The sequence below is a fragment of the Pelobates fuscus genome, chromosome 2 (assembly GCF_036172605.1).
Source record: "Pelobates fuscus isolate aPelFus1 chromosome 2, aPelFus1.pri, whole genome shotgun sequence".
NCBI lineage: Eukaryota > Metazoa > Chordata > Amphibia > Anura > Pelobatidae > Pelobates > Pelobates fuscus.
The window spans coordinates 238,284,978-238,308,933 of NC_086318.1; the positions used below are offsets into that span (position 1 = coordinate 238,284,978).

The window sequence follows — 23,956 nt, forward strand, 5'->3', positions numbered from 1 at the left end:
TTATTTTTATTCTCCCCTTTGTTCCTTGTCTTTTTATTATTTTTATCAAGTAGCTCCTTCCTATTAATCTTTCCTATTTCTTTATGGGCCTTATCTAGTAGGGTCTTAGGATAATGTTTAACTGTAAGTTGGTCCATTAGTTGATTAATCTGGACCTCACATGTTTCCTCCCTCGTGCAGTTCCTCTTGAGTCTTAGCATCTGCCCCTTGGGAATATTATTCAACCAGGGGCCATAATGACAGCTGTCGTAAAAGATAAAACTATTAACGTCTACCTTCTTAAAGAAGGTCTCTGTATGTATTTGATGTTGAGAAATAAAAATACGTAAGTCCAAAAAATTCACCTGGCTATCACTATGGTCCATGGTGAGCTGGATTCCCCAGGAGTTCGAATTAAGGTAGGCCAAAAAGGTAATCAGATCTTCCGTAGTGCCTCTCCAGATCCAGAACAGATCGTCAATGTAACGGCGATAGGTGACCAGGCTCTGCACCCAGCCATGGTTCCCATATATAAAGGATTCCTCCCAATAGGACATAAATAGGTTCGCATAGCTGGGTGCGATTTATTATTTATAAAAATAATAAAAAGACAAGGAACAAAGGGGAGAATAAAAATAAAAATAATGAAGTTTCTCTGATTTTCAACTACTCAGGGAAAAACAGGGAAATGAAAAATATAATCAATAAATATTGGTTCATCTTAAAGGAAGACCCCCTGTTAGAAAAAATAGTTTCAAAGAACCCCAAGATTGTCTACAGAGGGGTACCGAGCATTAAAAGTCATCTGGTAAAAAGTAGCCTGAAGCAGGAAAGCTCAAGTAGGAACTTCCTTAATCAGGATGTGGGCTTTTTTCAGTGTGGATACTGCTTGGCTTGCAGGACCACGGCAGCCCCGAAGTGCGTGAAAAAGGAATTGATGGGTGGGAATACGGAACAAGCATATTGTGTCAAACAGTTGATCACTTGCCACACTACCTATTGTATATATGTTCTTACATGCCCATGCAATATGCACTATGTCGGAAAGACCACCAGACAAGTGCATATCCGCATTGAGGAGCATATACGTAATATAAAGAAAGGCTTTAAAGAACATCCCCTCTCTTCCCATTTCATTCAGAAGCATCAGGGCGATGTCACTAAATTAAAATTCATCGGGATAGAAAGAGTGAGTAGAGACTGGAGGGGTGAAAACCTGGATAATAAATTGGCAAAACAAGAGATGAGGTGGGTGTTCAAATTAAAATCGCTGTTCCCTAGGGGTATGAATGGGGAATTTGAAGTTTGTCATTTTTTATGAAGCAATTATCCTTTATAATTTGATTTCTGTACTCCCTCCCCTTTTAATCTGCTATGCAATCTTTCTCCTTTTTGAGCAGGTTTCTCAGATGAATATATATTGAATGAGAACCAAAAAATCTATATTGTCTATTTTTGGGTTGATCACAATAGTGAATGAAGTAAATGCTATCCCTTTAAATTTAGGAGCAACTCAATCTATTTAACCCTATACGATATTTATTTGGTATGTGAATGTATAGTTCACTTTCCCTTGTGAGGTAATCATCCCTTATGAATTGATTTCTGTATCTCTCCCTTTAAATTATATTCTAAATTATTTTGCAATTTCTCTCCTGTTCTGAAGCAGGTTTCAAAGATAGATGTGTTCTCAATAAGAACTGAAAGATCTATATCAGTTGGTTTAAATACCATTGTAATAATAAATGAAGAGGATGCTATTGTTTTTATGTTTATGTTTATGTTTATATTTATGCTCAAGAGTAATTGATCCTGTGCAAATATCTATTTAAATCTGATTAAGCTCATAAGACACTTATTGTGTATAGGAACATACTGAATAATAGTATTGTATTCTAATAATCAGATGTTGCTTTTTGACTGTGTGTTTAAATATAATCAACCCCTTTTTTTTCGGTTGATAAAAGGAGTTCAGCTAGTTAGAATAATTTAAGTCCGCATATGCAAAATTGATTGCCCAGTAAACATGACCGAAATTTACGCCCCCTGGCCAATGGGAGGTGAAGGGGGAGGCTCTATAGACTTAAAAGACTGTCTGGAACTCTCTGACGTCGTCGGAGGAAGCCTGTGGAGGCGGGCGAAACGCGTCACATGAACGTCACTGGAGGGGCGGACCCGGAAGCGGTCACGTGATCGGACTGATCGGACTGCAATCAGGAAGCGTTTTTACAATATTTGTTCATGCTTTTATGTGGGTGACTCTGTGAGTCCATACCCACCACATCCCAAGTAAGGGTTTTAATTTTTTTATGTAATAAACTTACTTAAGATACTATTCAATTGGAGGTCCTCCCCTTCTGTTTTTACACACAGCACAACAGGGATCGGCAGTGAACATATCCTTTGGAGAATTCAGCAGTGTGGGGATATCCCCTCTCCAAAAGAGCCTTACAAACCCAGAGCCAGGGGTGATAGGGCTCTGGGACATGTGAGTTTTTTTCCCTAAGATTTCTTTAAGTATATAGGAGTGTATTCAGACAGTCTGCACTATTATTTGTATTTTATATTTGCAGATTATTTTAGCGCGCTGTTTTGGTAACTATTGTCTATTCTTTGCACATTTTTTGTGTATTGTATTTTAAGTGCTGCCATAATATCTGTACGGTGTTTCTATAGCGCTCACATATTGGTTTGATTTTGTATATTGGAAGGGTCTGAGAAACATTAAGCTGGCAAATTAATTATTGTGTGATATGTCAGAGGAACTTCTCAAGCTTTCTGACACTTTATTAACACAAGTGTTTTTGTAAAGATTTTCTACAGTCTTATACTGTTTAAAAGTCGCACCTAGATTTAAAGGCACAGCACACTATATATAGTTAATGTTATACTTTTTACTTAGAGGTTTGGGTTATCACACTAATTAGGTTGCTCTTACGTTAAATATGTTCACAGCACCATTTTAATTCACTTACTATTGTTTGTGTTACAGTTGGGTGATCAACTGGGAAAAATCTCAAATCATACAACAAGAATCCAGTTCCTGTGGCTCATAGTAGACTCCAAGACTCTTTCTCTGTTTCTGCCTTCTAGAAAGACCAAGAGAATCAGGAAATAAGTTTATTTTCTGTAGAATATTGCATATTTGATGTTTCTATTGATTATATATGGATGTGTGGATTGACATAAGTAACAGATGGTATAAGTCACAAATCTTTCTTTGTCTGAGAAGTCTGGAATGTGGATCTTGTCCTTATATGGCTAGAGTTCTACTCTGACGTCAGTATGGGCACATCTATATAGTAACTGAACAAAGGGACACGAGGTCTCTATGTTTCTCTCTCTCTCTTGATACAACGATGTAACTCTCCCTTCAGAAGTCCAGCAATTACCATCTGCTGTTGAACATCCACGATCATGTAACATCCTTTGTTGTTTTATTATGTATCAGAAACTAAGAATAAACCGTAAGAAACCGTAATTCAGATTGTGTATTAGTACTTTTCATTAATATAGATGTATATTAATGTAGCGAGCCTTTGACCCAAGACTATATATTCAAAAGACGTATATATCAAGCAATGGATGAAAGTAAAAAGAAGAAGAAGATTTTACATTTTCTGCAGAAAGAAGTTGTTTTCTCAGGATATCCATGAATACCTTGGAAATTCTGACTTCCTTTATTCTAGCGGTGCAGTGGGCAAAAGCACAAATGGTAGTCAGAAATAAAAGATAAAAGAGGTTTCTAGCGCTTACAAAGTCCAAATGTGAAAGGCAGCTGTTACAAGGTGGCTCTGCATCCAAAACAGTCATTTCTACCTAAGGTCCTGTCTAAAGCTAATGTCAACTAGCCCTCCATTCTTCCATCCTTTTGCCAGTCTCCTTCTTCTACTAAGGAAGCAAAACGACACCTTCTAGACATCAAAGGAGTGCTAGAAATCTGTCTCAAGAGATCTTCTGCTTTCAAGTCATCAGACCACCTATTTGTCAATTTTTAAGGACCATATCAAGGTAAAGAAGCGTCTAAACCTACCATAGCCGGGTAACGACACGAGAAATGAGGTAATGGGCTCAGATTACCCTTTTCGGTGAAGGTACACTTATTAAAGCTATGGCAACATCCTGGGTGGCTAGACTTCAGCATCTTTAGAGAACATTTGCAAAGCAGCAACGTGGTCATCATTTAGCACATTTCTAAGGCACTACAGCGAGATAAAATGTATTTCTCAGATTCTGCTTTCGGGCGTAAGGTGCTCCAGGCTGTTTCATGATTTTCCCACCTATTTGGGATTTTGCTATATCCCACAGGTAGTGCCAGAAACATTACTTACTGTAAATTATTTTTTTACTTAGTATAGTGGCAGAACATACCGTGCAATCGGGACATTTTTGCATCATTTAGTCAACATATGGTTTCTCGCTATTACTGCTCAGTAAGGATCCACCTTTCAAGGTATGAGAGGGAGAAGTCTGTTTAATTGTTTAAACTTTATTTTTAGGGATACTTATCCAACATAGATAAAAACATCCCACAGGTACTTCTACTATATGAAGGAAAAAATAATTTAGGGTAAGTAAAATTTCATTTTTTTGCTTGATGTCTTCGCGTTTGAGGTAGGTGTTAATATGTTTGCGAGAGGTGTCTGGAATGTCCATTTAAATTGAGTTAGCAAAGATTGCATTTTTTTCTAATCAAATAGATCCTTTGTTATAAACTATATTCTGCTATGTTTTCCAGTAGAATTTAACTGATATACATTTTCCCTTATTAGCTACACATGAAACAATGAGGTGCTATGTGCACTATGAAATGGTGGATGGTGCAAATGATTTCAGCAACCAATTTTCTCTGTCAATATTGTTTTTGTCTATTTGAGAAATGGTTGAGGAGCTGGATATTCCAATTTCAGCACCTTCAACATTTATCAGTATGTCTCAGGATGTTGTATTTATTTGCTCACTGTTGATCATGGATATCTTCTATGCAATAGATTCCTATTGCATCACCAGGCACAAGGAGATTTCTGAATGTTCCTGGTAACTCAACCATCTTGTGTGATCTTTCATAGGCCTATTTTTCCGTTGCCTGACATTTCTTTACAATGGGCAGAGCTAACAATGTCAAGAAGTGTCAATCCCCCAGCCATCACCAGTGAATTGGCTCTATCTATGGAGAATCCCATGATCTTGCAGGATCCTCCATAAACCTCAATGCTGTATCCTCGTGCATGCGTGAGATTACAGTAGTGACATTGGTTTCTGGCAGCAAAAGCGCCACGAGCAGAAGAGGACCGGCTGGAAGAGGATGGTATCACCACCCGTCGGCAGGTCTCACGGGATCCTCCATAGACGTAAATTTATTTCTCTCGCGCATGTGCAAGAGTACAGCAGTGACGTTGGCTCTTGGCACAGAAGAGGACAGCCTGGAAGATGATGGCAGCACCCGCAAGGGACAAGGAAACAGTTCAGGCAAGATAAACTCAATTCTGCCTGCCCCCCTTGCCACCGGACCCCCATAAGCGATGTCACCGTTGTGGGTCTGTGCAAATTATGCAGAGTCCCCAAATGTTGACAGCTTTCAATTTGAGATTCACTTTGAATTCTCAAATTAGAGAATCACCTTGTCTTTATTTTATATAAAAATGTACAATAACAATTGAGAGTTTAGCATCAATTCTTTTTTTCATGGACTTGTAACTTATTATTATTATTATATTTGTTAAATTGTAGTATTGTCCACCCGGTATCATGTTTACTTGCACCTAGACTACAATTAATTCACAGTATGTTGCAGTATTGCATGTTAATGGTTTGATGTGCTTGCAACAGAAACACAATACAATGATGGATCAAGTTAATATTTTATAACTTATAGTTTCTATATAAAACAAGGAAGGGGATAATCGGAGCTACATATTTTTTATTTTTTTTTTAAATCTTTATTTATAAGTTCATGCATGTCTATTTGATATAACATACTTATAGGGTATATGCTTGTATGGTTATACAGACAAAAATTACTAGCCAGTGGTACAAATATACAATGATCAATGAGATGTTCCATACCAGGTTACACAAGACTGGTCTAGCCAATGCAATTATGAACAGTAATGGGAGTTTATCCTTCAATATACATTAGTTTACTATCCTGGTTTTGTGAGGTAAGGACAATCGATCTCTCTCGAGGATATGTCTTCGGCCTCTGTTCTAGCCGGAGCTACATATTTTATGTGCACCTTTTCTTCACAGAAACTATTTTAAAGCTGCAGCACATGCATGTTGCATGTTATTTTGACCATATGAACTTTTAGTATATGAACAGTGTTTGAATGCTATTTACACTAGCAGTCCTTAGCATTGTTACTGCATTCTGAACAAAAGACTAGAAGGAGATAGCATCAGAGCCAAGAGGTGTGTCCTGAGTTTGTTGACCAGTCTCTAAGGTGATGTGAGTTGGCCCTGGCCCCTTTTCCATATAGCAGGAGCTCTGATTTCAGAGTTAGACTGTCACCCAAATACAAGGACACTATTTCACAGTCTGAAGTCAATAATACAGTACAGGTACAGTTACAGTTTATTTTTATATTGTTCCAAACATGCAGGTATCTGCACTGCCCTTATGTAATTATTAGTGACATTGCTATATTAATTGCATTTCTACCATATTTCTCTAGATATGTTGCTGTATGTCTGTTTGGCTTTTTTTTGTTGTTTTATGTATAAATAAATATAATATAGCCTTAGCCCAGGCAAGTATGTACCACATGCTTTACAGAATCACTCATTGCACAGTATCCTAATATAGTATGCCAGGAGTTAACTATTCTCCTTTGATAGGCTGCCTTGAGTATGTGGGTCTTACTTTTTTTTATTAAAATAATTTCCCCCCTCCCCCCAATCTTTCTTTTCTTGAGACATTAGTAATATACACAAAGAAAATAGGATCAGAATATGGAAACATGGCAAGCATATATAATATACATTGCTAGACATTTTATTTCTGAATAAGAAAGACATCTCATTTTTTTATTCTTTAAAGGGACACTCCACTGCCTAAATACAAAATAAATAAAAATCACTGTTTAGTAAATATACCCCAAATGAAAACTTGCATGCATCTAATTATACATTTTCATTGGAGTTATATCTAAACAGCTTGCACAAACTGCAATTCTCTTCTCTGCTGCCTTTACAAGCCCTCCCCTTCCAACCCCACCCAGACATTATGTGAATGTTCAATCACAGACTTCCCAGTTAATCTTGATAATAAGTCTTTACAAGGCAGATGCTCTGAGCAATTGCTGCCTCTTGAGTTTAGCTCCATTGAGCTAACCAAACCAGGAAGTAACAGGACCTGTTGTCTGCTTTTAAAGCCTGGGGGTGTAACCAGCATAATTTATAACAGGGACATACCTAGAGCATTTGGCACCCGAGACGGATCCTGTGTTTGGCACCCCACTCCCCCCTCCAAAAAAACAGTCATGCAGACAGACAGGCAGTCAGACAGGCAGGCAGTCCCTCGGCTTTCTTGGTGCTCTGGCTGAGGTTGAAGGGAGTGGGCATGCAGTAGCAGCTCACTCCAGCCTCTCTTCTGCCTCCATCCTGCTGTGGTGCTGACTCCATGCTGCCTCCTCCCTCCAGTCCTCCTGTGCAGCTCTCTGTGAAGCAGGGAGGAAGTCATCACTTCCTCCCTGTCGGCTGATACTACAGGGGAATGTGGGCTCTTTTATTGAGTAGTATGAGGGAGGGGGCACAAATCATATATAATTTCCTGGCAATCAACACACGATATGTTGTGTGATTTCCAGAATATTATACATGTTCTGCGGGTGTCAGGGAGCCCCATGCAAAATATGGGAACTACCGGGAGACTTGGGGTGTCTGCTCACAGGTGAAGAACACAAATCCAAAGTAGAAAACATCCTGACATATATAAGATGCTTCTTTTTCCATGTAGGTGCCATGACCAGTACCAATGCACTAAGGCGCAGTCCGCACAGCATTAAAAGATGGCAGCTGGAGAGCATGGGTCTCCATACAGGAGAAACTCAAATTTCAATTAGAGAACAATCCAGCCCAGATCAACCTATGAGCAGTCAGACAAGGTTTAGTGCCTGGACACCGATAGCAAGCAAATCGTTCAACAAACAGGTAAATATTTGTGCTTGTTAATGCAGAAGAAATGAGAACAGTAGCTGACTACTAAGGTTTATGTAATCCTTTTTTAATTGCTTGTATTTTAATTACAGAATTAAGAAATCAATAGCATAATGGGGTTCTTTTTAATTTCTAATTTCTCTCCCTCTCCATATTAGAGTGCACACATGTGCTCTGAGCCAGTCAAATGGCCCAATCAAACGCTTCTCTGTGAGCTCTATAAGAAGCGTTTGATTCGACCATGAAGTAGAATTCAGGGACGTGCTGTGACGTTGGGACTGGGTGTAGAAGACCCAAGTCCGGCGCTGAATTCTAGGTAAGTTTTAAACTACATTTTAGTATTTTTTTTTTAAATTCTTTATTTTTGACATGCTTGAGAGTTACAGGCATTCTCACTTTGCCACAACAGCGAGGCAAATTTTAACATTAAGCTGAACAGTGGTGGCATATAGACGAAGTTGCGCACATTTTTTGTTAGGAATCAAGAATGGTGCACATTTAAAACTTACATGCAGTATGAATAAAGAAAACAACAAATCAATTAGATAACATCAAGCTTGATCATGTAGGTGAGTAGCTTGGCAGGGTTAAGCTGCACATTTTCCATGAGTACATAGGATAATGCCATTATATATGAGTAACCAAAAGAGATCATTAACTTTGCTTGAATGTCATGGGTTTTGCTCTCATGGATGCTTAACAATGGAGAGCAGAGTATTGAAAGATTATTTAAGTGCCACTTGTCTCACTAGCTGGACAAGGGGTGAGTTTGTGTTATGCTGTATGAGTAAAAAGCAAAATGTAGCGACACTAAGTAGGTTTTGAGAGACATACAGGACTTTTATACCTCTGAGAGTTAAAATATTGAAAGATTGCCTAAAATGTTTTGTCTTAAGGTACATATGTAAAATGGAACCTGCAAAGTGTTGAACAATTTAGTGCTATGAAACCTACAGATCTGCTGAGTAATTGGCTTGTTAACGATGCTTTGGTATAGGTAATTAATGAGATATGCTAGTTGCGTTGCTAAACATGCTTAATTGCCCACCAACCCTCCAGAGCAAGGCAAAATAAAATTAGTCCAGAAGACAACAGGGTGAGTGCCAGCTAGGCAGGAGCCCAATAGTGAGTGTCAGTTCGGACAGTCCAGGCTGGGCCCCAAGGGCTGGGTGCATTTTTAATGGGACTGCCGGCTAAAGAAGGCTTTGTCAGACGATACCTCTTCTGGGTAGGATGGTTTCCAGAGCTGTCAGAGTCCGTAGGAGGACGGTGAGGTGCAAGTAAATGGCGGGAGCTCTCCAACCCCTGGCCACCTCTGTCGTGCGCCTTGGGTGGTCCGCGACGGTCGGGGTTCCGGCGGTGTGGTCGGTGCCGTGGAGGCTTTCTCCAGGTGGCCCTTGGCCAGGGAGGGTGTTTGGGGCGGACGGTGTCAGCTGCTCGGTGGGTTTTGCACGATGGAGGCCTCACCCAAATCCATTCCGCTTCCTCCCTCACCACTTTCACAGGGTCTAGTTGCTCCTGTCTGCTGCTTTGCTCTAGACCAGGGGTTCTCAACCTTGTCCTCAAGGACCCCCTACCAGTCCAGGGTTTAGGGATTACCTGGGTGTGTCTAAGGTGTTTAGAAAAAGAAAAAAAAAACACCTTGGAGTCTAAGGTGTTTTTTTTTCTTTTTCTAAACACCTTAGACACACCCAGGTAATCCCCAAATCCTGGACTGGTAGGGGGTCCTGAGGACTGGGTTGAAAACCCATGCTCTAGACACTCCCAAAACCTTTGGAGGATTCTGTTTAACTGCTCGGTGTAGAGTTCCACCAGGTTAGCGCCATGTTGTATGTGGCCTACTGGCCTTGTCTTCCAGGCTGTATGGTTTAGCCGGGGCTTGTTGTGCTGTTTGCCCTGGGTTGATGGGGACCGGGATAACCCCCACCGGTACAGAGGGGGGGAACGGGAACTCATGCTTGGTGTGACCCCGAGATAGCGGCCGTCTCTCCCGCGGCTCCCCCACTTGTCTCCCTGCGGACTAGGCCGCACTGCCGGGCTCCGGTTTCTGTGGGCGGATCTTCAAGATTTGGGTACCGACGTGTGCCGCTTCATGTGCAGGTCAGCCCTCCAGATCAGAAATGTGGTACCTAGCGTGGTAATTCTCTGTTAGGGCTTAGATTGTGCCCGTTGCTGCCGGAGCTATTAGCAGGTGCGACCGGCCATTTTGGCTGTCAGGCCCCGCCCCCCAGTATTTTTATTTTTAATAAAAAGGGGAGAGCTATTACAGTTGTGCTCAAAAGTTTGCATAACCTGGGAATTGTGAAATGTTGGCATTGATTTTGAAAATATGACTGATCATGCAAAAATATGTCTTTTATTGAAGGATAGTGATCATATGGAGCCATTTATCATCACATAGTTGTTTGGCTCCTTTTTAACTCATAATGATAGCAGAAATCACCCAAGTGACCCTGATCAAGTTTACATACACTTGAATGTTTGGCCTTGTTACAGACACACAAGGTGACACACACATGTTAAAATGGCAATTAAAGATCAATCCCACACCTGTGGCTTTTTAAATTGCAATTAGTTTATGTTTATAGTCAATGAGTTTGTTAGCTCTCACGTGGATGCACTGAGCAGGCTAGATACTGAGCCATGGGGAGCAGGAAAAAACTGTCAAAAGACCTGTGTAACAAGGTAATGGAACTTTATAAAGATAGATATGAATAGAAAAAGATATCCAAAACCTGTTCAATCATTTATTAAGAAGTGGAAAAGTTGTGGCTCTCTTGATACCAAGCCAAGGTCAGGTAGACCAATGAAGATTTAATCCACAACTGCCAGAAAAATTGTTCGGGATACAAAAAAAACCCACAGGTAACCACAGGAGAAATACCGCCTGCTTTGGAAAAAGACAGTCTGGTTGTTTCAAGGAGCACAACATGACGATACTTACACAGAAATTAGCAGCATGGTCGAGTTGCCAGAAAAAAAGCCTTTGCTGCACCAATTCCACAAAAAAGCCTGGTTACAATATGCCCAAAAACACCTTGACACACCTCACAGCTTCTGGCACACTGTAATTTGGAGTGACGAGACCAAAAAAGAGCTTTATGGTCACAACCATAAAACTTTGTTTGGGAAGAGTCAACGAGGCCTTTATTGAAAATAATAACATCCCCACTGTGAAGCATGGGGGTAACTCACTGGTGTTTTGGTAGGGTGAGCTCTAAAGGCATGGGTATCTTGTAAAAATAGATGGCAAGATGAATGTTATCAGAAAATACTGGCATACAATTTGCTTTCTTCTGCATGAAGGTTGTGCATTGGACGCTCTTGGACTTTCCAGCGTGACAATGACCCTAAGCACTGACAATGACCCTAAGCACTGTGATAGTCAAGTTGACCCTCCAGTGGTTACAGCAGAAAAAGGTGAAGGTTCTGGAGTGGCCCTCACTGTCTCCTGACCTTAATATAATCAAGCCACTCTGGGGAGATCTCAAACTTGTGGTTCAAACAAGATGACCAAAGACTTTGCATGATAGGTAGGCATTTTGCAAAGACACATGGACAGCTTTACCACCTACAAGAATTAGGGGCCTCATAAACAACTATTACAACAGACTTCTAAAGAGGGCAATACACAGTATTAAGAACTAAGGATATGCAGACTTTTGAACAGGGGTCATTTCATTTTTTTTCTTTGTTGCCATGTTTTGTTTTATGATTGTGTCATTCTGTTGTAACCTACAGTTGAAAAAAATAAAAGAAATGTGCTCTACTTGCTCATTCATATTTTCTTTAAAAATGGTACATATGTTACCAAGTCTACAAAGGGATGCAAACTTTTTAGCACAACTGTATATTGTGCCTAATAAAGCACTATAACAAAAAAAACCACAACAAAAGCTATTGTAAAAAAAAAGGTTTGAGTAACCCTTAAAATCACTTTGTTTATGGAGGCCCCCACTACACCTCTTCGACCTATGCCCACGGGGGCATGATTTTCAGCTTTCTTCCATGTAAGGGCATACCGAGATACACCCTACACATCAGGTTCGGAGCTACCAACAAGCTTGAACCTACCAACACCCTTACAAACCTAACTGTTCCTAGTGCACCAAACTATTTTACATCAGGGCAAACAACCTACACCCCAACTTCTCTATCCATCCCCCGCCATAGATCAAAGCTCGACTCCTTGAGCTACCTGAGCGCCCCCACCAAAAACAACACTCTTTGTAAACCTTCCTGAAACCCTAACAACAAAAAATCCATCCCCACCTCTGATAGATGTACCTCATCCTGCCTTTAATAACCAGCCAACTGAGCTTCCAACAGCGATGCCTGACAAGCACCTCACGCAAGCGCCTAACATAAGTCGCCATTATTTTATTTACCTTCCCCCTACTTTTTGCCACTTCCTGGTGGTCCCTAGCGTGCAGGGCCAGATTAAGAGGCCAGTGGGCCTGGTGCTGACAATTATGAGGGGCCTAATTATAGAATCTTATCGACCAAAAACACTGAAACAGTCATACCTATCAAGCGTTATGTATCTGGTGGAGATGGTGCCAGAGGGAAACTCATAGGATGCAGCTATAAGAAAATGCAGATTCTCTTAAAATATGCTAATCTCTCTCTCATTAATGCTTTCAACAGAAGTGTCCAGTGAAGCAGGTAGTCAATGGGTAGTGTAAAAGGGTGGGCCACTGACACAAATCACATGACTAGAACTGCCAAAAGGAGTTAAAATGACCAAAAAGAAGGCATGTCTGCCCAAAGAATTGGAAGGCCAGCCTGGCATCAGTGTCCCTATGTATCGCAGTGTCTGTGTTCCCATGTCACCCAGTCCACTAGTCTCCCAGTGTCTGTGTCCTCATTGCTCCCAGTGTCCCCATGTCTCAGTGTGTCCTGTGTCACTAGGATACTAAGGGACACTGAGAGACATGGGGACACAGTGAGACATGAAGACACTGAGACACTTGGGGACACTGGGAGGCATGGAGACACAGACACTAGGGACACAGCGACATGGGGACACAGACATTTGGGGACACTAAGACACTAGGGAACACAAACACTGGGAGATTAGAGGACACTGGGAGACATGGGGACACTGAGACACTAGGGACACTGGCTGGGAGGCATGGGGACACAGACACTTGGGAACACTGGGAGACAGGGGGACACTGAAACATTTGGGGACACTGGGAGACATGGGGACACTACAGATACTCAGAGACATGGGGAAACTGAGACACTAAGGACACTTGCTGGGAGACATGTGGCCATTGGGAGACATGGGGACACTGGGAGCCATGGGGGCACTGGGAGCCATGGGGACACTGAGAAACTAGGGACATTGGCTGGGAGACATGGGGACACTAGAAGACATGGAGGCACTGTGTCATTAGTGTCTCCGTGTCCCAATGTGTCTCTCAATGTCCCTATGTCTCACAGTGTCCCCTAGTGTCTCAGTGTCCCCATGTTTCCCAGTGTCTCCAAGTGTCTGTGTCCCAATGACTCCCTGCATCCTTTCCCCTCATCCCCCACTTCCCTAAGCTTTAGGCTGTCTCTGCAGGCTGGGAGCTGCTGTCTGAACTCTCTGTGCTGTGTAGCTGCTCCCACGCGGATCAGTGAGTAGAGAGAGGCAGGGGGGATATGCTGTAACTTCCTATCTCTGCCTCTCTCCATACACACTGACCCCTATTGGCCGGCGCTGGTATTGCAGAGTAATCTCTGTTTTTACTGAGAAAAATATCTGCATTTGTATTGCGATATTACTGCAATACTGGCACGGCCAGGCAGCCTCAAATACCATCTGGGCCAGTAAAATACCTGTCAGGAGGAAAACCTAAGAGTAGGGTGTTTTTATTTTTTAAATGGGCCTATTCCATGGGCCTGGGCCTGGAGCTGCAGCTCCATCAGCCCCTATGTTAATCCGGCCCTGCTAGCGTGGCGTCATTGCAATCACGGTACCATCTCTGACCATATGACAACCACATCAGGGACCACCTGCCTCAACCTATCTAAATTCATCCCAGTGAGCAAAGCCCTCTGCGAAACCACACCTACGCCATTACCCCCCAGCATGAAACAAAACAATGTTAGGCACCTAACCCTTACTAATCCTCTTGAATAGCTCAAAGCAAATCCTTTGCCAACTGAAAGCCCTAAAACCAAACCACTCAATCTGCACCATTAAGTGCAGAAAGCCAAGCTGTATGCCTTGACAACAAACTGCGGCCCAGTACACATACGGGTGTCCCATCACCACGCAATCCAACCTGTGGAAAAAAAACACGTTACCAACAGAGAACAAACATAACCAATTCAACCAAACTTATACCAAATGGTTGGGCATCACATATGACCTGAATTTCATCGACCTTCTGACCAGTTCATCCCCCAAACCCAACCGAGATGACTCAGTTGCAGCCCCAATCCTGGACAAGTGTGTACCAAACTGTAATGGAACCATTCCCAAACACCCCAAAGAAAACTGAAAAAACGCTAAGGAACTGAAATTTAGACAATGAAAAACTATCGGCATGCAAAAAGACCAAACCTCCTATCCCTGAACGAACGGCCCGAAAAGTACATGTACATGCAACTGGATATGCCGCCATACTTGGCACTGAAAAAAGCATAACCTCGGCACCTTTCCCAAAAACTTCAATTTTGGAACGGTGGAGATGTAGAACCAGACGATTCTGCCACAGTTCCACGTCCGAACACTGTATCCCACCCCCGCCCAAGCAGTTGCTGCTCACCAACTTAATTATCCTACACACCCCGAATAAATCCCAACTAAACGCTATTGAAAACAGCAAAACCCCGTACTCCCAAAAACAAACCTCTGGAAGCACACCGAGTAAACCCTGCAGAATTTCAAAGGATACCGGCCTGCACGAATCCCGCAATGACCTGCCTTTCCGAAACCCCTTAATAGCCTGACGCACTAGGAAATGTTTGGTGATATCCTCCCACCCATTAAGCTTAAATAAAAACGCCAAAGCTGTCATATTGCATATTGCATATACCAGACTGAAATGCCCCTGAAGCAATTAACCTACAAACGAACCATAACAAAGTGTCAAACGGAGCCGCAGCCAAGTCCTGCCCTCTCGCACACACCATTGCAGCATCCCATTCTTGCCAAACCTTGATGTAGGCTGCCCAGGTGGACGGTGCCAAAGACCCCTTTATGAGTCCACCAAGCCAGACAAGGCATTCCCACCTTCTGAGGGCCGGAGCAGCTGCCCGAAACTGCTCCCACTGAAAACGAGAGAGCAAGTCAGCCACCACATTCTACAACCCAGGCACATGACGTGCCCTGAACACAACATTAAATTGTATGCAAGAGAGAACAAAGCAGCGGAGGAGCCAAATAACAGGGATAGAAGAAGCAGATAAACCATTAACAGCCTCAACCACCGACATGTTGCCAGTAAAAAAGATAACCTTTTTGTCCCTCAGTTGTTGCCCACACAATGCCAGTGCAACCACTAGAGGTAAGAATTCCACGAACGCCAAGTTGCAAATGAGCGAGCTGGCCTTCCACTCATTTGGCCATGGTTCTGCACACCAGTGCTCCACGAAATAAGCCCCAAACCTGATGCTCCCCGATGCGTCCGTAAATCATTTTAAATCCAATGAAGAAGCAGCTGTCTCCTGGAAATATACATGCCCATTAAAGTTCCGTAAAAAGACCTGCCACATATCCAGATCGGCTTTCATGGATGCAGACACCCGAATGAAATGATGCGGTGACGCTACCCAGATGGTTCAGAGAGGAACCTGTTGAACACCCACCACCACAGGGATCACCCGGCACGCAAAGTTGTGCCGGCCCACCAATGACTGAAGCGCCCCCAAAGTAACCTTCTTAGCTTCAGGGACCTCCACCACTGCCTGCCGAAGTGCCTGCAACTTGTCCTCCGGCAACCAACATTCATCCCGGACCGAATCTATCTACAAGCAAGGAACCCAGGAAAGACAAGCAAGTTGTCTGCTCAACCATCTTGTTGCCTGCCAGCGCTATTCCGAAGACATTCGTGACCCATTCCAACATTCTCAACCCAATACGGCACACCTCCGAACCCGCCGGCCCGACACAAAGGAAATTATCTAGGTAATGGACCACCAATCTAGTGCCTACCTTGACTTTAACCACCCACTCCAGAAACTTACTGAACTTTTCGAAGTACGCACACGAGCTGGAACGACCCATTGGCAAACATAGATCAATGAAATACTGCCCCTCGAAAAAACAGCCCAGTAAATGATGACAGTCAGGGTGAATGGGCAATAATCGAAAAGCCGCTTCCACGTCCGCCTTGGCTATCAACGCCCCCTTGCCCACACGCTGAAGCAACTCGACCGCTTGGTCAAATAATGCATACGACACCAAGCAGAGAGCTTTGTCAATATAATCATTGACCGAAGATCCACGTGGATACGATAAATGATGAACAAGCTGGTTCCGGGTTCCTTTTTCGGCACAACCCCCAACGGTGAAACCTGCAATTCCATCAACGGGGGCTCCGTGAACATCCCCGCCATCCTTCCCAACTGTACTTCTTTAACCCCTTAAGGACCAAACTTCTGGAATAAAAGGGAATCATGACGTGTCAGACACGTCATGTGTCCTTAAGGGGTTAAATAGCTTCCCTCGCACCACATCCGGAAATTCCCCCACTGACTTCAGATTCCACAGATTACGAAACACCTCCCGATGCTGAAACAGAATCACAAAACCCACCGTAAACCCATTGTGTAACAACGCAGCATCCTCCTGGTTACCATAGCTGCTTAGCCACGGCAACATCGCACCGTCCTTCACCGGCGATCGCCAAGCTTCTGTATGTGCGATACGCCTCCCAAATCTCATCCAAGTAACAGAACAACTGTGAGCATCGCTCTGGGGATTTCTCCCTCATAACACTCGCCAGAATGCAAAAAGCTCTCAGCCAATTCCCAAATGTCAAGGCCTATTCCCCTTAGCGGCGCTGCTCCATGGGCTACAGGAGAGAAAATTCATGCTGGTGGCAGGAGTAATTACAGACTGTAACAAGTTAAGAAGGCAGTACGGCTTGCAGTAATTGCAGTAATCAATACGAGAAATTACTAGAGCGCATGAACATGCTCCTTAGCAGCATCTTACGTAAGAAAGGTGCACACGCGGGCAATGTTGGATATATATAGACTGGATATATATCTGGATATATATTTGAGGCCAGAATCCAAGATAACAAGACAGTGAACTTTAAAGTATGTGCTAATGTGAGTACCATCAACTTCCAGGGAGAGCGAAAGAGGAGGATCAGTATTATGTGGAGGAAAAATAATAAGCTCAGTAGAGATATTGAGTTTTAGAAAGAGGGATGACATCCAATCAGCGATGGAAGAAGGGCAAACAGTGACGTGTTCAGGGCCGGACTGGGGATACAAAGCAGCCCTTGAAAAAAAAAAATCTATGCCCGCCCCATAAGTCATTGTGCTATGTAGAGTGTGTGTTTTTATATATATATATAAATTATTGGTATTTTTCTTTTACTAAAATAAAATATTAGTCCTTTCAGGGTAATTAAATTATACAGTAAAGAATACTCACATGCAGACACAGACAATCTTACTGACACAAGCTCATTGATATACATAAGCTCATTGAAATAAAAACACAAATAGGCTCACTGACAGACAATCTCAATGACACACAGACAAGCTTACCGGTACACATGCACAAATTTAGTACAGACAACCTCTTATACACACACAGGCTTACTACAGACAAGCTCACTGTCACACACACATGCTCACTACAGACAAGCTCACTGATGCACACACACTTTTCCTACAGACAAGCCCATTGACACACACATGCTCCCTACAGAAGAACTCACTAACACACAGATTCACTGCAGACAAGCTCACTGACACACACAAGGTCACTACAGACAAGCTCACTAACACAAACATGCTCACCACAGACAAGCTCAGACACACACATGATCCCTACAGTCAAGCTCACTGACACACATACAAGCTCACTCACTAGCAGACAGAGTTCACTTACTAGCAGGCACACAGAGGCTCCCTCGCTAGCACACAGAAGCTCCCTCACTAGCACACACACACACACACCACACACAAGTTCCCTCACTAGCACACACACACACACACACACAAACACACACACACACACACACAGAAGCCCACTCACTAGCAGATGCACATACACAGAAGCTCACTCACTAGCAGGCACACACACACACACAAACTCACTCACTAGCAGGCACACACACACACACACACACACAAGCTCACTCACTAACAGGTACACACACACAAACTCCCTCACTAGCAGATACACACGCACACACACAGACAGAAGCTCACTCACTAGCAGATACACACACACACACACACAGAAGCTCACTCACTAGCAGATGCACACACAGAAGCTCCCCCACTTGCACACACACACAGAAGCTCGCTCACTAGCACACACACACACACACAAGCTAACTCACTAGCAAGCACACACACAAGTTAACTCACTATCAGGCACTCGCACACACAAGCTCACTCACTAGCAGGCACACACACACACACATACTCACTAGCAGGCACACACACAAGCTCACTCACTAGCAGGCACACACACAGAAGCTCTCTCACTAGCAGATGCACACACACACACACACAGAAGCTCACTCACTAGCAGATACACACAGAAACTCACTAGCGCAGCTTTCAGATCACTGGGACATTGGGTGTAATTTTTGGTTTATCTACAACACTGATACATTTATGCAATTTTATTTCAGCTCTTTCATGAAAGGGTTCAACTTATAGGACATTGGTTTGACCTGTGGACAGACATGCAACGAAAACAGTTCTTACATTCAATGTTAATGAGGAGCTCAAAATCACAACTGAAGTAAGTAAGAAAACTGTACAGTGAAGGATTTTGCAAATAAAGTCATAATAGTATTCCTTTGTGCCCTGCTGCAAAATCTATGGATCCATTGATTAATGAGCTTTAGACGGTAAGGTGCAAGGAGAACCCGTTACTGCAGCTATAAGCACAACCCCTCAGTGACAGGGTGATTTTTCTCTCCTGTTGCTACTCTCACACCTCACCCTCTGTCAATCATTGGCTTCCTGTAACCTGTAGGTTTCAATTAAAAATACTAACCTTTGCCTATCAAGCTCTAAGCAACTCCAGCCTCTGTTAATTCACTAATTTGTAGATATGCCACTTCTCAATCTCTCTGCTCTGCCAGTGACCTTCTCCAGTCCACTGCTCTCATGGTTACTGTTAATTAGCGCTTGCAGAACTTCTAACTGGCAGCTCCTCTCCTATGGAACATCCTGGCTACCCCATCAGACTCTTCCTTAGTCTCAAGCATTTAAGAAGTACCTCAAAACCCAACTCTTTAGAAAAGCTTATGGCCTCCAAGAGAAACTTCTATTATGCTCTCTCTTAACGGGCCACACTCCACTGTCACCTTCCAGTTATGCTACTTGCCAACATTGCTACTTGAACCCCTTCTTGTTGTGTTTTTATACCCCACCTTGTCTAGCTTGTAAACTTGTTTAAACAGGGTCCTCATCAACCTATTGTTCCTGTAACATTGTGTAATTAACAAAATATAAAAAAGATAGGGACCACAAATAGGGTAGTATGTAAAATACACTTAGTGATTAAAATGCAAGATTAAACTCACAAGTGTAAGAGAAAATGTAGGTTAATCACAAATTGATGATGGTATCAGTAGTCGATACACTTCTATTGGCCCAGAAGTACATGTAACAAGGAAGGGAAAAATATAGAGCGCAACACTGTAGAATATTGAACAGTGTAATAAACGTTTAACTCGCAAGTTGGAATAAACTTGGAATTAATAATAACATTAATAACTAAAAATAATAACTTAAAAACCGAGTGTAAAGTCAGAGTCCACACTCCTTGCTTTCGGCAATTCAATAATATTTATTAAAATAGGCTAATTAAACAAATAAACAATACATATACATTTGAAATAGGCTAGTATATGTTGCTACTAAAACTAATCATTGACTGGATGGAAAGTAGGCTAAACTAACATAGTATAACAGACATAGACACGTGATACAGTTACCACTCCATTGATCAGCAGCTGAGAGTAAGAGAGAGAGGGTGTGTATAGTGGGGAGAGGGGAGAGAGAGAGAAAAGGTGAAGAGAGGTAATTCAAAGAGAGAGAAAATGTGCTATCCACAGGGCTTTAAACAGGTTAGCCCCTCCTTCTGCTGGACACACCTCCCTTAGTCAATCCCTTAGGATGTAACAGAACCAGAGTGCCTCCTGGGGGAAGGGGGATTGCATTCGAAGGGAATGGAGGAGGAGTTTATCAACAACCCAACTGATTTTGCCTGGTGAAAGGCCATGTGCTTCACAGAGGACTCCATTATTGCCTAAGAATAGAATGGGGGCTTGAATCCCTGTATTAGAACACAATAACACTTCATTGGCATACAGTTTGGCTGTTAATCACATCCCCCCACTTATTACAAACAGACTGCTTTATTGTACACACTTACAAAAACAATAATGATAAAAGACTCCTGAGCAGAATCTCTGAGGTAGCTGGAACAATGGTGAAGTGCTAGCTTTTCTGTTGATGGGCCTTTTATCATTATTTAGTTTATAATTATTTTTATTGTTACATGTGCTTCTGAGCCAATGGAAGAGTCTCGACTACTGATACCATAATCAATTTGTGATGAGCCTCTCTTACACTTCTGACTTTGACCTTGAATTTCAATCACTAAGTGTAGTTTACATACTACCCTATTTGTGGTCCCTATCTGTTTTATATTTTGTAGATACTGCTTGTTTATGTTTTTGCATTTTGAGGAGTTTTGAGGAATCCTTATGTTTTCTACAATATTCTAATTGGGTAATTATTCCCTACATTTATGCACTGTTTTATAAGGTGAATGTGCTGCTTGGTTTTATATTTTAACATTATGTAATTGTCTGATTTATTGTTCAATTCCCCCTTCAGAATATTGTAAAGTGTGCCGAATAAGTTGTAGCTGGATAAATGTCACTAATAATAGTAATAAAGAAGGATAATAAATTGGCTTGTTGATCGAGCTTTACAAGTCATACCACAGGAGGAAGCTGTACTGCGTGTGCACATTGAAATATTTGTATGGCTTTGCATATTACCATTACCCCTGACAGGCTTATTCACAACATGAGATATGGGTGTTGATTCAGGACCATGGTTGGTATCTACACTCACAAAACTGTAAATGGAACTGCAGGAGGCTGATGGCATCCACGATGCAGCTGATATAGGTTTGGGCCAATGTGAAACTACCAGTGTCACAACGGTTGCTGTTGTGACCTTGCCCCGGAGTTCCACCTGTTAAGGGGGCCCTTGAAAAATTATTATTTAGTATATTGCTAATTTGGCAGCATAGTCAACAACAACACTCTGACTAATTAACCCCTTCAGGACCGCTGACGGTTCAGGACCGTCAGCGGTAAAACGTGCGTTTGGACCGCTGACGGTCCTGAACCGTCATAACGGTTTTGGGCTACTTACCTGATCGCCGTCGGTCCCACGGCGGCGATCAGCTCTCCTCCCGGTCCAGGGGGACTGCCTGTCTGCCCGGGCAGTCCCCCCTCGGCAGATCAGGACCCCACGGCCATGTGATCACTCGATCACATGACCGCAATAGGGGTCTGTGTATCTGCCTGCAGGGGGACTGTCTGTGCTGACAGGCAGTCTCCCTGCAAGTAAAAAATCATTAAATAAAGTGTAAAACAAAAAAATCAGTGTAAAAAAAATTATAATATGTGTATATATATATGATATATATACATGTATTATATCTATATATAATATATGTATATGTATCATATATATAATGTCACACTAAGTGTATTTTTATATTTATATATACGTATATTAATATAAAAATACACTTATATTTAAATTACACACGAATATATACAATATATATAATAACTATATATATGGTATATATATATTATTATAAAATACAAATAATATGTTAATAAAAATAAATAACAAAAAATACAAATAATTTTTAATAATTAAAAAAAAATTATATATATATATTCAATTTTATTCTAACAGTATTTTGATATTGATATATATATATTTATATCAAAATACACTTAGAATGTAATGATATATATATCTATGTATAAATAAATAAATAAAAATAATACGAAATATACATATGTCCACATACAAAATTACATTAATAATTTCATAAATATACACGTAGACGTCAAATATATAAATATGTATATATATTAAAATTCTACGTGCATATTTATGTAATATTTTTACCTAATTAAGTAATTTTAATGATTGCAATTTGAGGGACCTGCCTGCCAACCCAGGCCAAAAGTCCAGATAATTTAATTTGCTAGCACTGTGCTTAACCCTGTAACTTTCTATGACACCCTAAATCCTGTACATGGGGGTACTGTTTTACTCGGGAGACTTCGCTGAACACAAATATTAGTGTTTCAAAACAGTAAAACATATCACAGCGATGATATTGTCAGTGAAAGTGAAGTTTTTTGCATTTTTCACACACAAACAGCTCTTTCACTGAGGATATTATTGCTGTGATATATTTTACTGTTCTGATACACTAATATTTGTGTTCAGCGAAGTCTCCTGAGTATAACAGTACCCCACATGTAGAGGTTTTATAGTGTTTGTGAAAGTTACAGGGTCAAATATAAGGCTTGATTTTTTTTATTGAAATTTGTCAGATTGGTTAGGTTGCCTTTGACAGCGTATGGTAGCCAAGGAATGAGAATTAGCCCCATGATGGCATACCATTTACAAAAGAAGACAACCCAAGGTATTGCAAATGGGGTATGTTCAGCCTTTTTTAGTAGCCACTTAGTCACAAACACCGGCCAAAGTTAGCGTTTCTTGCATTTTTAACACACAAACAAATATAAATGCTAACTTTGGCCAGTGTTTGTGACTAAGTGGCTACTAAAAAAAACTGGACATACCCAATTTTGAATACCCTGGGTTGTCTACTTTAAAAAAATATGTACATGTTAGGTGTGTTTCGGGGATTTATGACAGATAACGGTGTTACAAGGTCACTATTGATACATTTAAAATATATATATATTGAAACAGCAATTTCCTACTTGTATTTATAGGCCTATAACTTGCAAAAAAAAGCAATAAAGCATGTAAACACTGGGTGTTTTTAAACTCGGGACAAAATTTTGAATCTATTTAGCAGTTTTTTTCATTAGCTTTTGTAGATAAGTAAAAGATTTTTCAAGTAAAAGTCCAAAAACATGTTTTTTTTTTTATTTTTCACCATATTTCATTATTTTTTTTAAATACAATATATGACATAATATAAATACTGGTATGTAAAGAAAGCCCTTCTTGTCGTGAAAAAAAACAATATATAACTTGTATGGGAACCGTAAATGAGAGAGCGGAAAATTACAGCTAAACACAAACACCACAAAAGTGTTAAAACTGCTCTGGTCCTTAACGTACAAACATCGCAAAAACAGGCCGGTCCTGAAGGGGTTAAATAAGCACCGGTCCAAAAGTGTATTTAATGTGGTTTGCACTCTCCAGAGGTTCAGACCACTCTCTCCCCCAGGGATGTGGTCAACAGCACTCCTGGCATCACCAGTGTTCAAACCCCAGGAATGATAGTTTCATCCCTGCAGAAAGGTAAGATCTTTTATGGCTTTTGCCCTGTTGCCTAGCGATTCCCAGCTTAGTTTAGGCAGCAACATTTCGG

General features: G+C 41.5%; 1 protein-coding gene across 1 annotated transcript in view; it reads left to right on the plus strand.

The window, feature by feature from the left end:
• The first annotated feature begins 6,483 nt into the window (after positions 1-6,483).
• Positions 6,484-23,956, plus strand: part of ECT2L (epithelial cell transforming 2 like) — a 112,606-nt gene continuing 95,133 nt past the window's right edge. The window contains exons 1-3 of the mRNA XM_063441207.1: positions 6,484-6,540; positions 7,937-8,130; positions 18,957-19,069. Of these exons, the coding sequence (XP_063297277.1) occupies positions 7,942-8,130; positions 18,957-19,069 (302 nt within the window). The 5' untranslated portion in view covers positions 6,484-6,540; positions 7,937-7,941. The remainder of the gene's footprint in view (positions 6,541-7,936; positions 8,131-18,956; positions 19,070-23,956) is intronic.